At 36.0% G+C, this 12,209-nt stretch overlaps 1 protein-coding gene across 2 annotated transcripts; it reads left to right on the top strand.

The window, feature by feature from the left end:
• Positions 1–225: 225 nt before the first annotated feature.
• Positions 226–11,252, top strand: LOC105696124 (vicilin-like seed storage protein At2g18540). 2 transcript variants are annotated; one of them, XM_023431872.1, is made up of 6 exons: positions 226–365; positions 489–692; positions 1,973–2,024; positions 4,229–4,456; positions 6,664–6,916; positions 7,912–11,252. In XM_023431872.1, exons 1-6 carry the CDS (start codon positions 305–307, stop codon positions 8,302–8,304), a joined length of 1,191 nt encoding a protein of 396 aa, XP_023287640.1. In that variant the 5' UTR covers positions 226–304; the 3' UTR covers positions 8,305–11,252. The 2 variants fall into 2 exon arrangements, with proteins under 2 accessions (XP_023287640.1, XP_023287641.1); XM_023431873.1 differs by having other exon boundaries at positions 230–365; positions 4,244–4,456.
• Positions 11,253–12,209: the final 957 nt, after the last annotated feature.

The following is a 12,209-nucleotide window of genomic DNA, read 5'->3' as shown; positions in this document are numbered from 1 at the left end:
TGTGCTAAAGTTTCAAATAATTCGGTGCCCCCAGTTCGGAGAAAACATGTATAAATATTTTCACGTTTTATATATACATAATGACCCTTTCATATCACCTTAATATGTTATATATAAACTCGGTAATACTTATGTGAGAGTTAAATCGCAGAACGTTAAAACAGGAAATAGTAAAGGCAAATTCATTTAATAGCCAAGATTAAATTGTTTCTTTGGTAAAAAAAAATTAATTTTCTTAGCTTTAGCTCATGGCTTTTGTACAGTAAATGTCCACATTTCTCTGTGATCGCATATTTTGACGTGAATGCATTCCCCAATTTTAGCACGAGCCCTGGAAACCGATTGGAAGCCAACTGCGACAAAAGGTAAAACCAAACCCCGAAGAAATTTGTAAATTTGTAAATTTGTAAATTTGTAAATTTCCAAGTCCCCTTTCTTCTGTGTCTCTCTTTGTTTCGTGTAACCCCTTGACGTCGTTAACCTATTAGTTCCCGTCCAAGAACCGGAAGTCGCGGCTGAGCCCGCGCCGGAAATCGTAGCCAAGCCTGAACCGGAAGTGGAGGCGCAACCCGAACCAGAGGCGCAACCAGAACCTGAACCAGAACCGATACCAGAGCCGGAACCGATAGTCGAAAAGAAGGAGAAAAAGGAGAAGAAAGAGAAGAAAGATAAGAGGGATAAAGAGAAAGAAGGTAAGTCACGAACAGAGATGGGCAAAACGTCGCGATTTCTCATGAATTATTATCTGTAACTTCTCCCATTTAATTTGTTATGATTTATGGTTTTATAGTATATGATTACATAGTACTATTCGTGATTTTGTAGCACTTTTTGTAGTATCAATTCATTCTTCATGTTTTATGAAGTATGATTTTGTTCCATGTTTCTGTAATATCAATTAATTTTTCATGATGTATGATTTTGTAGTATATGATTATATAGTATTATTCATGATTTTGTAGTACATGATTATATACTACTATTCATGATTTTATAGCACTTTTTGTAGTATCAATTCATTCTTCATGTTCTATGAAATATGATTTTGTTGCATGTATCTGTAATATTAATTAATTTTTCTTGATTTATGATTTTGTAGTATATAATTATATAGTACTATTCATGATTTGTAGATCATGATTATATAGTATTATTCATGATTTTGTAACACTTTTTGTAGTATTAATTCATTCTTTATGTTTTATGAAATACGATTTTGTTGCATGTTTCTGTCATATCAATTAATTTTTCATGATATTTGACTTTGTAGTATATGATTATATAGTATTATTCATGATTTTGTAGTACATGATTATATAGTACTATTCATGATTTTGTAGCACTTTTTGTAGTATCGGTTCATTTTTCATAATTTATGATTTTGTAGTACATGAATATGTAGTATTATTCCTACTTTTGTATCATGCTTTGCAGTACCAATGAATTATTCATGATGTACGATCTCGTAGTATCTGATTATATACTATTATTCATGTTTTTATGGTACAATGTTTTACAAGTGGAAGAGAATTAAACCATCGATATTCCATTTTTTGAGTCTGCCCATCACTGGTCCGAAAAAAAAATACTTTCCCCGAAATAGAGAAAACGCTACGCAACAGAACAGGTGACATCGTCCTCAGATTTTGTCTCGTTACACGAATCTCCCCGTTTTTTGTCGGTCTCATGTTGACGCCGTTTATTTGTAAAATGTTCCCGTTTCACAAGTTCCTAATGTTGTACATGACATAGCTCACCCTTGGAAGTATGAAAAAAGAGTATAACAAAAACAGTACACGTCCCTTACCATTGTTGCCCTGTGGATATACTCCACTTTGTACCCTCCCCAAGATATAAACTCTAAACAACATATATGATAAAAACTCGTCCAATGATTATATTAGTACGGTATAGCTTTCAGGTACCTATGACGAGAAGAAGAAAATATTAATAAATATTCATCTCGTTCCAGTGGCGCTGAGAAGAGCCGAGGAGCTGCTGATCCGACAAGCCGAGGAAAACAGGTGACTCCCGTTTCTATTTTTTAATCAAAAGTCCCTGACCCGTGTCCCAGATTCTGGAAACACTTTAAGGTGAAGTGAAACACGCCGAGGAACTTGATCGACGTCGATAAAGAAGACTTTTCTAAATACCTACGTTGCCGACGTTCGTTTTTATATTGACAGCTGGATCAAATTATATTCGGTATTGTACCAAATGGCATACTCCACCTGTCGTTTTCGTACAGTAATTATAAAGAAATCGAAGTAAAACTCCAGAAATCCTCTGGATTCATGCTTTCTGGGGCCCTAATTGACTGCAGAGGGACCCCCTGCGCCATCTGTGATTTCCAGGTCAATTAAATTTTCACTCCGAGACCTCGTATTCCCATCGTTTTAGCATAGAAGCGCATACAACACTTTTTTTGCCTTTATCCCGTTCAAATGCGAGTTTATCGATTACCAAAGTGTTCTAAATTGTCGTAAAATTGTCCTGACCCTTTCGTTTCTGATATCAGACCCTTCGATAATTGTATATTGATCGAAATATGAGAGCTCGACGCCATTTTGATTCTGGTCTGAAGTTTTTTTCCAATAATCCTAATTTTGAATGTATCAGGACAATTCTTAGATGATCACGAGTAATGTGTCAAAGTTTCAGACAATTTGGTCCAATACCCTTAAAAAAAGTGTTGTATTAGAATCGATTGATTTGAAGGGGGTTTCACTTCACCTTAAGGCTGATAGCCTTAGGTGTCTTATATAGATAAAAGGTGTCTTATATAGATCCATGATGAGCTGGAAGAATTATACCGCTAAATAAATTTAACAATTATTATACGAAAACTCAAAACATTAATTGAGAAAAAATTATTAAACTTTGAAAATAATTTAAAAGGTGTCTTTTGACACTTTTGGTAGAAATAGTGTTAAAAAAAGGGGTCTTATTTAAATCGACTGATTTGAGGGGGGTTTTATTTCACCTTAATAGTACATCATTTCCGCTCAATTCCACATTTTGAGCAACTTTTGTTATTCATTAATCGATTACTTATTTAATAACGTGCTCGAATGTCATGAATCTCGTAAAATCTTCGTAATTAAATAGGGTAAAGATTTTAGTTCTGGTCTGGGCAAAGTTAACAATTTTTTTCAAAAATCCAAATTTTGAATGTCAGGGTAATTCCTAGGTGCTCACGAGTCTCTGCTCATTCTGTTAAAGTTTCACACGGTTCGATACAATACCCATAACAAAAGGTGTCTCTTACGAATCGACTGATTTGAGGAGGGTTTCACTTCACCTTAAGGCTGATTACCCCAACATTCGAGGCAAAATCTGTAATGAAGGATTAGTTGATGTGACGCGATTCTTCATATAACGTGGCAGATAACAAAACACATTACGTGCGTTATACGAGAAAAATTCCCGTACCGCAGTCACGAGTCATGAGTCAAAGTTTCTGACATTTTTTTCAATACCTTTAACAAAAAGTGTGTTATTCGAATCGACTGATTTGAGAAGGGTTTCACTTCACCTTAATAGTATATCATTTCCGCTCAATTCCACATTTTGAGCTATTTTTGTTATTCGTTGATCGACTACTTAATAACGTGCTCGAATGTCATGAATCTCATGAAATCTCCGTAATAAATAGGGTAAAGATTTTGGTTTTAGTCTGGGCTAAGTAAAAAAAATTTGTTGTAAAATCCAAATTTTGAAAGTGTCAGGATAATTCCTAGGTGCTCGCGAGTCATGTGTCAAAGTATCGGACAGTTCGATCCAATACCCTTAAAAAAAAAGGTGTCTTATTTAAATCGACTGATTTGAGGAGGGTTTCATTTCACTTTAATAGTACATCATGGCCGCTCAATTCCACATTTTGAGCTACTTTTGTTATTCATTAATCGATTACTTATTTAATAATGTGCTCGAATGTCATGAATCTCGTAAAATCTTCGTAAGTAAATAGGGTAAAGATTTTAGTTCTGGTCTAGGCAAAGTTAACAATTTTTTTCAAAAATCCAAATTTTGAAAGTGTCAGGATAATTCCTAGGTGCTCATGAGTAATGTGTCAAAGTATCGGACAGTTCGATCCAATACCCTTAAAAAAAAGGTGTCTTATTTAAATCGACTGATTTGAGGGGGGTTTCACTTCACGTTAACGTTTTATCAGGGGCTGCCATATTTGATCAGCTTTGAGCGGCGAAAAATGACTAATAAAATCTAGCATTGCTCACGAAAGATTGGAGGAACAGAGGCGAAAGGAAGCTGAGGAGGAGAGGCTGAGGCTCGAAAGAGAAGAAGAGGAAGCCAGGCTGATCCTGGAGAAGGCTGAGAGAGAGGCCAGGGAGGCTGAGATCGTCGAACAAGAGAGACAGGCTTACGTGAGGAGGGTGGAAGATGAGAAAGTGGCGGCGAACAGACGGGAGCAAGAAAGGATACAAGAGGAAGAGAGGTGAGAGAAACGACGCTTGGATTTTTTAAGAGATTCCTAACACCGATATTTTGTCATTTGAGAAAAGTAAAGAGAAATTCGACGCACCACCATTGACCGAAAAATGCCCTGAGAATAAAAATTAGTTGACCGAAAGAAATGTACATTGTTGGAATTAGAGGAAGGTGTCCATATTTCGGATACCATTTTGTCTTTAGCGTGTAGAATTAAAAATATTAAACCTCAGGTTAAGGATATAACTCCGTTCCCTCCTATAAATAACATATGCCACTTTCACATCACCTTAACGCTCACGGCGACAACACAGATTTAATATGGCGGCGAGAGCTCCTGTTGTTTGCTGTTAGCAGCGCGATCTAGTGACTGGGTTACGAATTATTAGGCTATTCGAAATTAAGCTTTTCGTTACGGCTCGTAGAAGCGATGCCTCGGTACGAGGCAATCCCAACGAAGACGCCCTTAAATTTCACTTCGCTCACTTCACTCACGTATCTTTTAACGTGTAGGGGATAAGGATTCCAAACGGCAATATCTAATAAATGAAAAAAATACTTCTTGGCGAGCGTCAGGCGTTGGGTGACTATAGTCACCGTTAGTAGCGAAAGGGTTAAATGGCATTTCCGTAATATTAATCCCATTAATTCAAGATGAAAAGCAGCTATAGAAATATCTTTGGGTGTTTGGTATTTATATAAACAATAAGAATTCCAAACGGTAATATCTAACAAATTAAAGAAGATACTTCTTAGCGAGCGTCAGCCGTGGGGTGACTATAGTCACCGTTAGTAACGAAAGGGTTAAATGGTATTTCCTTAATATTAGTCCCATTAATTAAAGATGAAATGCAGCTATAGAAATATCATTGAGTGTTTGGTATTTATATAAACAATAAGAATTCCAAATGGCAATATCTAACAAATGAAAAAAGATACTTCTTATCGAGCGTCAGGCGTTGGGTGACTATTGTCACCGTTTGTAACGAAAGGGTTAAATGGTATTTCCGTAATATTTATCTTATTAATTCAAGATGAAAAGCAGCTATAGAAATATCTTTGGGTGTTTCGTATTTATATAAACAATCAGAATTCCAAACGGCAATATCTAACAAATGAAGAAAGATACTTCTTAGCGAGCGTCAGGCGTTGGGTGAAAAGGTTAAATGGTATTTCCGTAATATTTATTTTATTAATTGAAGATGAAAAGCAGCTATAGAAATATCTTTGGGTGTTTCGTATTTATATAAACAATAAAAATTCCAAATGGCAATATCTAACAAATGAAAGAAGATACTTCTTAGCGAGCGTCAGGCGTTGGGTGACTATAGTCACCGTGAGTAACGAAAGGGTTAAATGGTATTTCCGTAATATTTATCTTATTAATTCAAGATGAAAAGCAGCTATAGAAATATCTTTGGGTGTTTCGTATTTATATAAACAATAAGAATTCCAAACGGCAATATCTAACAAATGAAGAAAGATACTTCTTAGCGAGCGTCAGGCTTTGCGTGACTATAGTCACCGTTAGTAACGAAAGGGTTAAATGGTATTTCCGTAATATTAGCCCCATTAATTCAAAATGAAAAGCAGCTATAGAAATATCTTTGGGTGTTTCATATTAACATAAACAATAAGGATTCCAAACGGCAATATCGAAAAAATGAAGAAAATACTTCTTAGCGAGCGTCAGGCTTTGGGTGGCTATATTCACCGTTAGTAACGAAAGGGTTAAATGGTATTTCCGTAATATTTGTCTTATTAATTTAAGATGAAAAGCAGCTATAGAAATATCGTTGGGTGTTTTGTATTTATATAAACAATAAAAACGCCAAACGGTAATATCTAACAAATGAAAAAAGATACTTCTTATCGAGCGTCAGGCGTTGGGTGACTATTGTCACCGTTTGTAACGAAAGGGTTAAATGGTATTTCCGTAATATTTATCTTATTAATTCAAGATGAAAAGCAGCTATAGAAATATCTTTGGGTGTTTCGTATTTATATAAACAATAAGAATTCCAAACGGCAATATCTAACAAATGAAGAAAGATACTTCTTAGCGAGCGTCAGGCTTTGGGTGACTATAGTCACCGTTAGTAGCGAAAGGGTTAAGGCACCATCCGAAATATGGACACCTTCTCTATATGTAAATGCAAGAAGTCATTACTTTGTTCGGAAGAGAGTTTCAAAGGGAGCTTTTTCTCTATTCAGGGTCGCAGCCGAGCTCGAGTCGGCGGCCGTGGCTGCCGAGGAGGAAAGAATCGCGATCGCTAAAGCCGAAGAGGAGGCCAAGAAACAGTTGGAGGAAGAAAAGGAGCTCGCCTCTATAATCGGCTTGAACGGAGACACCCAGGAAGGTGCTAAAGTCCCGACCGTTTGCACCGGGAGACCGGCACAACCTGAAGAGACGGAGATAGAGAGGGAAGAGAGAACCGTCGAGCCTTACAGTGATGACGATGTTCAGGTAATGATCTACTAATATCCACCCAATAAACCGAAAATGCCCTAGTAGCACAAAGTGTTTCTCCTATATTTTCTATATATTTAACCCTTTTAGTGCCGGAGGCCGATATATCGGCCCTCGCTGCACTTACGAAAAGTGCCAAAGCCGATATATCGGCCCGCACCTTACAGCGCTTTACTATTCGCTTTGCGAGAGATCTCTATCTCAAAATAAATTTATAATACGTTATAAATAGTCTAATTTCATTACGAGAGAATGAAAATAGACTATTTATAACGTATTATAAATTTATTTTGAGATAGAGATATCTCGCAGCGCTTTACTATTCGCTTTGCGAGAGATCTCTATCTCAAAATAAATTTATAATACGTTATAAATAGTCTAATTTCATTACGAGAGAATGAAAATAACAATACGTCGCCATATTAACCCTTTTAGTGCCGGAGGACGATATATCGGCCCTCGCTGCACTTACGAAAAGTGCCAAAGCCGATATATCGGCCCGCACCTTATAGCGCTTTACTATTCGCTTTGCGAGATATCTCTATCTCAAAATAAATTTATAATACGTTATAAATAGTCTAATTTCATTACGAGAGAATGAAAATAACAATACGTCTTCATATTAACCCTTTTAGTGCCGAAGGACGATATATCGGCCCTCGCTGCACTGACGAAAAGTGCCAGAGCCGGTATATCGGCCCGCACCTTGTAGCGCTTTACTATTCGCTTTGCGAGAGATCTCTATCTCAAAATAAATTTATAATACGTTATAAATAGTCTAATTTCATTACGAGAGAATGAAAATNAAAAATACGTGTCGCTTGGTTTTTAGTCTACTATAACACATTATAAAAGAAATGAAATCGGAGAGATCGACCTGGGATACCTTCCTTGTGAGAACGGGTGCTTGTTATAACGTTTTACACCTGCTATTTTCTTAAAATTATATCCGCATTATTAGAAATAAAATTGTGTCTTTTTTAATCTATCAGATCGAAGAGGAAGAGGAAGTACAACACGAAGTCGCCGAAGAAGAGCCCTACGCGGTGGACCCCGAATATGCAGACAGCATCCAGCAGGGAGGAGATTCGGTCCAAGTGGAGGAAGTCACTTCCGGGGGTGATGAAGCGGCACCGGAAGTGGGACCGGAGGTGACATCCGGGGGCGAAGACGCACCTCCCGAGGTAACTTCCGGAGGCGAGGAGGCTGCACCCGATGTAACTTCCGGGGGCGAGGAAACGATACCGGAAGAGCCGCTCGTCGGCGACAATGCGACCACCGAGGTGACTTCCGATGTCGGAGAAACCGCACCGGAAGTGACGGCCGTCGAAGAGATCAACGAAGAGGCCCCTGAAGAGATCAACGTCTTCGAAGAGGAAGCGTAACTTCTCCCGGAAATGTTTTCTCGCTAATGGGAACATCGAAGGAAATTACTACCGAGAAAGATACTTTATTTAATTTAATTAATTTCACGGAATTGGCAAAAATCTAACGCTTTATCGGGGAATAATTGGACAGCTATTATCAAGAGCTTCCCGTTTCTTGCGATACATGGTCGATTATTCATTTACTTTGAAGAGATATTTTCGGTGGACGAACTCCTCTTCGTCGTATATCGTTTTTAAAAGTCGTTTCCAAGGATACGAAAATTATACCGGAGATAATTTTTCATCAAAGACGTCGCACCGGAAGTGGCGGTCATCGAAGAAGAGGCCTCTGAGAAGATCTACGTTCTCTTTGCGGAAGTATTTTTCCTATTCGGAATAACAAAGATGATGACTGTTCGGAAAAATACTGAATTTAATTTGACATTATTTGTTAAAAATCAAAAGCTTTATCGGAGATTAATCGAACATGTACTATCCGAAAAATACTGTTTCTAGCAATACACGTTATCAATTTACTTAGGAAAAATCAAATAGATACTAAGAGCTTCCTGTTTCTGGCAATAAGTGATCGATTATTTATTTATATCAGACAGAAATCTCCTCCGATGCGCGACATTCTCATCCTCGTATGTCTTTTTTAAAATATTTTCAAAAGGTGACAATATTTGTTAAAATCGAAGGCTTCATCGGAGATTAATCGAACATGTACTATCGGGAAAATTCTGTTTCTAGCAATACACGTTATCAATTTACTTAGGAAAAATCGAGTAGATACTAAGAGCTTCCTGTTTCTGGCAATAAGTGATCGATTATTTATTTATATCAGACAGAAATCTCTTCCGATGCGCGGACCTTCTCATCCTCGTATGTCTTTTTTAAAACATTTTCAAAAGGTGACAATATTTGTTAAAATCGAAGGCTTTATCGGAAATTAATCGAACATGTACTATCAGGAAAATTCTGTTCCCAGCAATACACGTTATCAATTTACTTAGGAGAAATCCAATAGATACTACGTGCTTCCTGTTTCTGGCAATAAGTAATCGATTATTTATTTACGTCAGACAGAAACCTCGTATGTCTTTCTTAAAACATTTTTAGAGGTGACGATATTTGTTAAAATCGAAGACTTTATCGGAGATTAATCGAACATGTACTATCAGGAAAATTCTGTTTCTATCAATACACTTTATCAGTCTACTTAGGATAAATCTAACAGATACTACGAGCTTCCTGTTTCTGGCAATAAGTGATCGATTATTTATTTACGCCAGACAGAAACCTCGTATGTCTTTTTTAAAACATTTTCAAAAGGTGACGATATTTGTTCAAATCAAAGGCTTTATCGGAGATTCATCGAACATACACTATCAGGAAAATTCTGTTTCTATCAATACACTTTATCAATTTACTTAGGATAAATCCAATAGATACTACGAGCTTCCTGTTTCTGGCAATAAGTGATCGATTATTTATTTATGTCAGGCAGAAATCTCTTCCGATGCGCGACCTTCTAATCCTCGTATGTCTTTTTTAAAACTTTTTTAAAAGGAGACGATATTTGTTAAAATCGAAGGCTTTATCGGAGATTAATCGAACATGTACTATGGGGAAAATTCTGTTTCTAGCAATACACGTTATCAATTTACTTAGGAAAAATCGAATAGATACTACGAGATTCCTGTTACTGGCAATAAGTGATCGATTATTTATTTATATCAGACAGAAATCTCTTCCGATGCGCGACCTTCTCAACCTCGTATGTCTTTTTTAAAAGTCGATTCCGGAGTGCAACGAAATTGCTCGGGAACGACCAGACGAATCTCGGTATAGTTCTGTACGAGACCGACAGTCGTTTACACGCTTCCTTAGCTGCAGCTATTTCTTCGAGACCAATGGTCCGCCCAAGATCGATGGTCGGTCTGGTGGAGACGAGGCTCTTTTATCGATGGTCGTCGAAGGATTGACAAGCAAACGCCCTTACGTGGACCGCGCGATTTATAACAATGATAAATCGATCATGTCCGAGTCCTTGTTAGGTCAAAACGTACGCCTTCTTCAGGGTTAAGCTTAGTTCCAAGGATATCTAATCAAAAGCCCCAAATTTCGGCTAATTATTATAAATGAAAATTTCTATCAATTGTTAAACGGCTAAAAGCAATGTGGAAGATAATTGAAAATGTAGCAGAGACATGTGGATTATTTAGAAAAATATTAGAATGAGATTAAGTTAAATCGCGCGCGATGTACGGAACGCTTTCTTCAAGGATTAAACTTAAATTCGAAGATAATAAAAAAAAAACTGAAATTTGTGGTAATTACGATGAATAAAAATTTGTACCAATTGTTAAACAGTCAAAGGTAGCACGGAGGATTATTGAAAATGTACTAAAAGTATATAAATTATTTAGAATACCATTAGAATGAGATAGAACCACCGGTCGATTCTTTGACGAGGATCCAGAATAGTCATACATACTATTATTTTTCGAGGTATTTATATTATATGATATTAAAATATGTAATATGTAAAACCACCGAACGGGCAGTTTCTCGCGCGGAAGGACGGAGAAGAGATATGAAAAATCTAAGATTATGATAATATTGACTAAAATATTAATAATAAGCTTTACTCGTTCCCTGTCTTCCCAAATGCACCGAATTAATAGCAGATCTAGATCTAATTGTAAGTCGAACTCTACTCTGTAAGATACGCGCTGCTGTGCCATGTATAAACTAAGGATTATTTATTACAAAACTAATATATATGTATCCGTGTATATATACGCGTGTATTCTACTCGTTACGCGGCAATCATCCGCATCGTGCGACATCTATTATTTATTCTACATATTACTAAGTACTATTTATTCAACTTGTACGCATAATACCACTTTGTCTATGACTCTGCGACAATAACGTATCAAAGTGTTCAGAAATTCAAAGCCTTGTTATTCCATTGAAAAACCGGCTCCTAGATTCCTCCTATGTCTATAATTACTTGAATTGTAATCAAAAGTGAATATTAAACGGCACGTTTTAAAAGTAAAAATACACCGTCAATTTTAACGGTTAAATTAAACAGTAAAATTGAAAAGAAAAATTAAACACTACAGCTAAACATTAAAATTAAGCAGCATAATTAAACAGTAAAGTTGAAAATCAAAATTAAGCATTATAATTAAGCAGTACAGTTGCTAATTAACATTAAACAGTAAAGTTGATAATTAAAATTAAACAGTAAAGTTGATCATTCAAATTAACCAGTAAAGTTGATCATTCAAATTAAACAGTAATGTTGATCGTTAAAATTAAACAGTAAAGTTGATCATTAAAATTAAACCGTATGGTTGGAAATTAAAATGAAGCAGCAAGATTAAGCAGTATAATTAAACTGTAAGATTGAAAATTAAAATTAAACGGTAAAATTAAGCGGTATAATTAAACGGTACAAATGAAAATAAAAATTAGACATCTTGGCCGATTATTTAGAAAAATCCAACCGACAGCCACCCTGAAAAAAATTAATATACAAATTTACACCATAAATCATTGGTTATTTTTATGCCATAATTAATAACAGTATAATTACATTGTCCGCGTAATATAACATTCAGCATCTAAATTTACCCAAATAATATAATGTAGGCGTACATTTGATATGTAAACATAAAGTGCAATGTTACATGTAAAATGTATAATTCGTTTACATTATACGTGTAAATTTGATGTATAATCTTCTAATCGGTGATAATATTGATGGGCCTCATATGTTAACCCAGACGTAAACTTATTAAAACATATTCTACATGAAAACAATCATAATTGTGCCCATAATTATGAAAGTGGTCTAAGTCATATATTTCATGTTTCGAGATATTTAATGAATTGCATTTGAATAA

Source organism: Orussus abietinus, unplaced genomic scaffold (assembly GCF_000612105.2).
Source record: "Orussus abietinus isolate OABI.00-Male unplaced genomic scaffold, Oabi_2.0 scaffold200, whole genome shotgun sequence".
NCBI classification, from domain to species: Eukaryota; Metazoa; Arthropoda; class Insecta; order Hymenoptera; family Orussidae; genus Orussus; species Orussus abietinus.
This window is presented reverse-complemented; position numbering and strand designations above follow the sequence as displayed.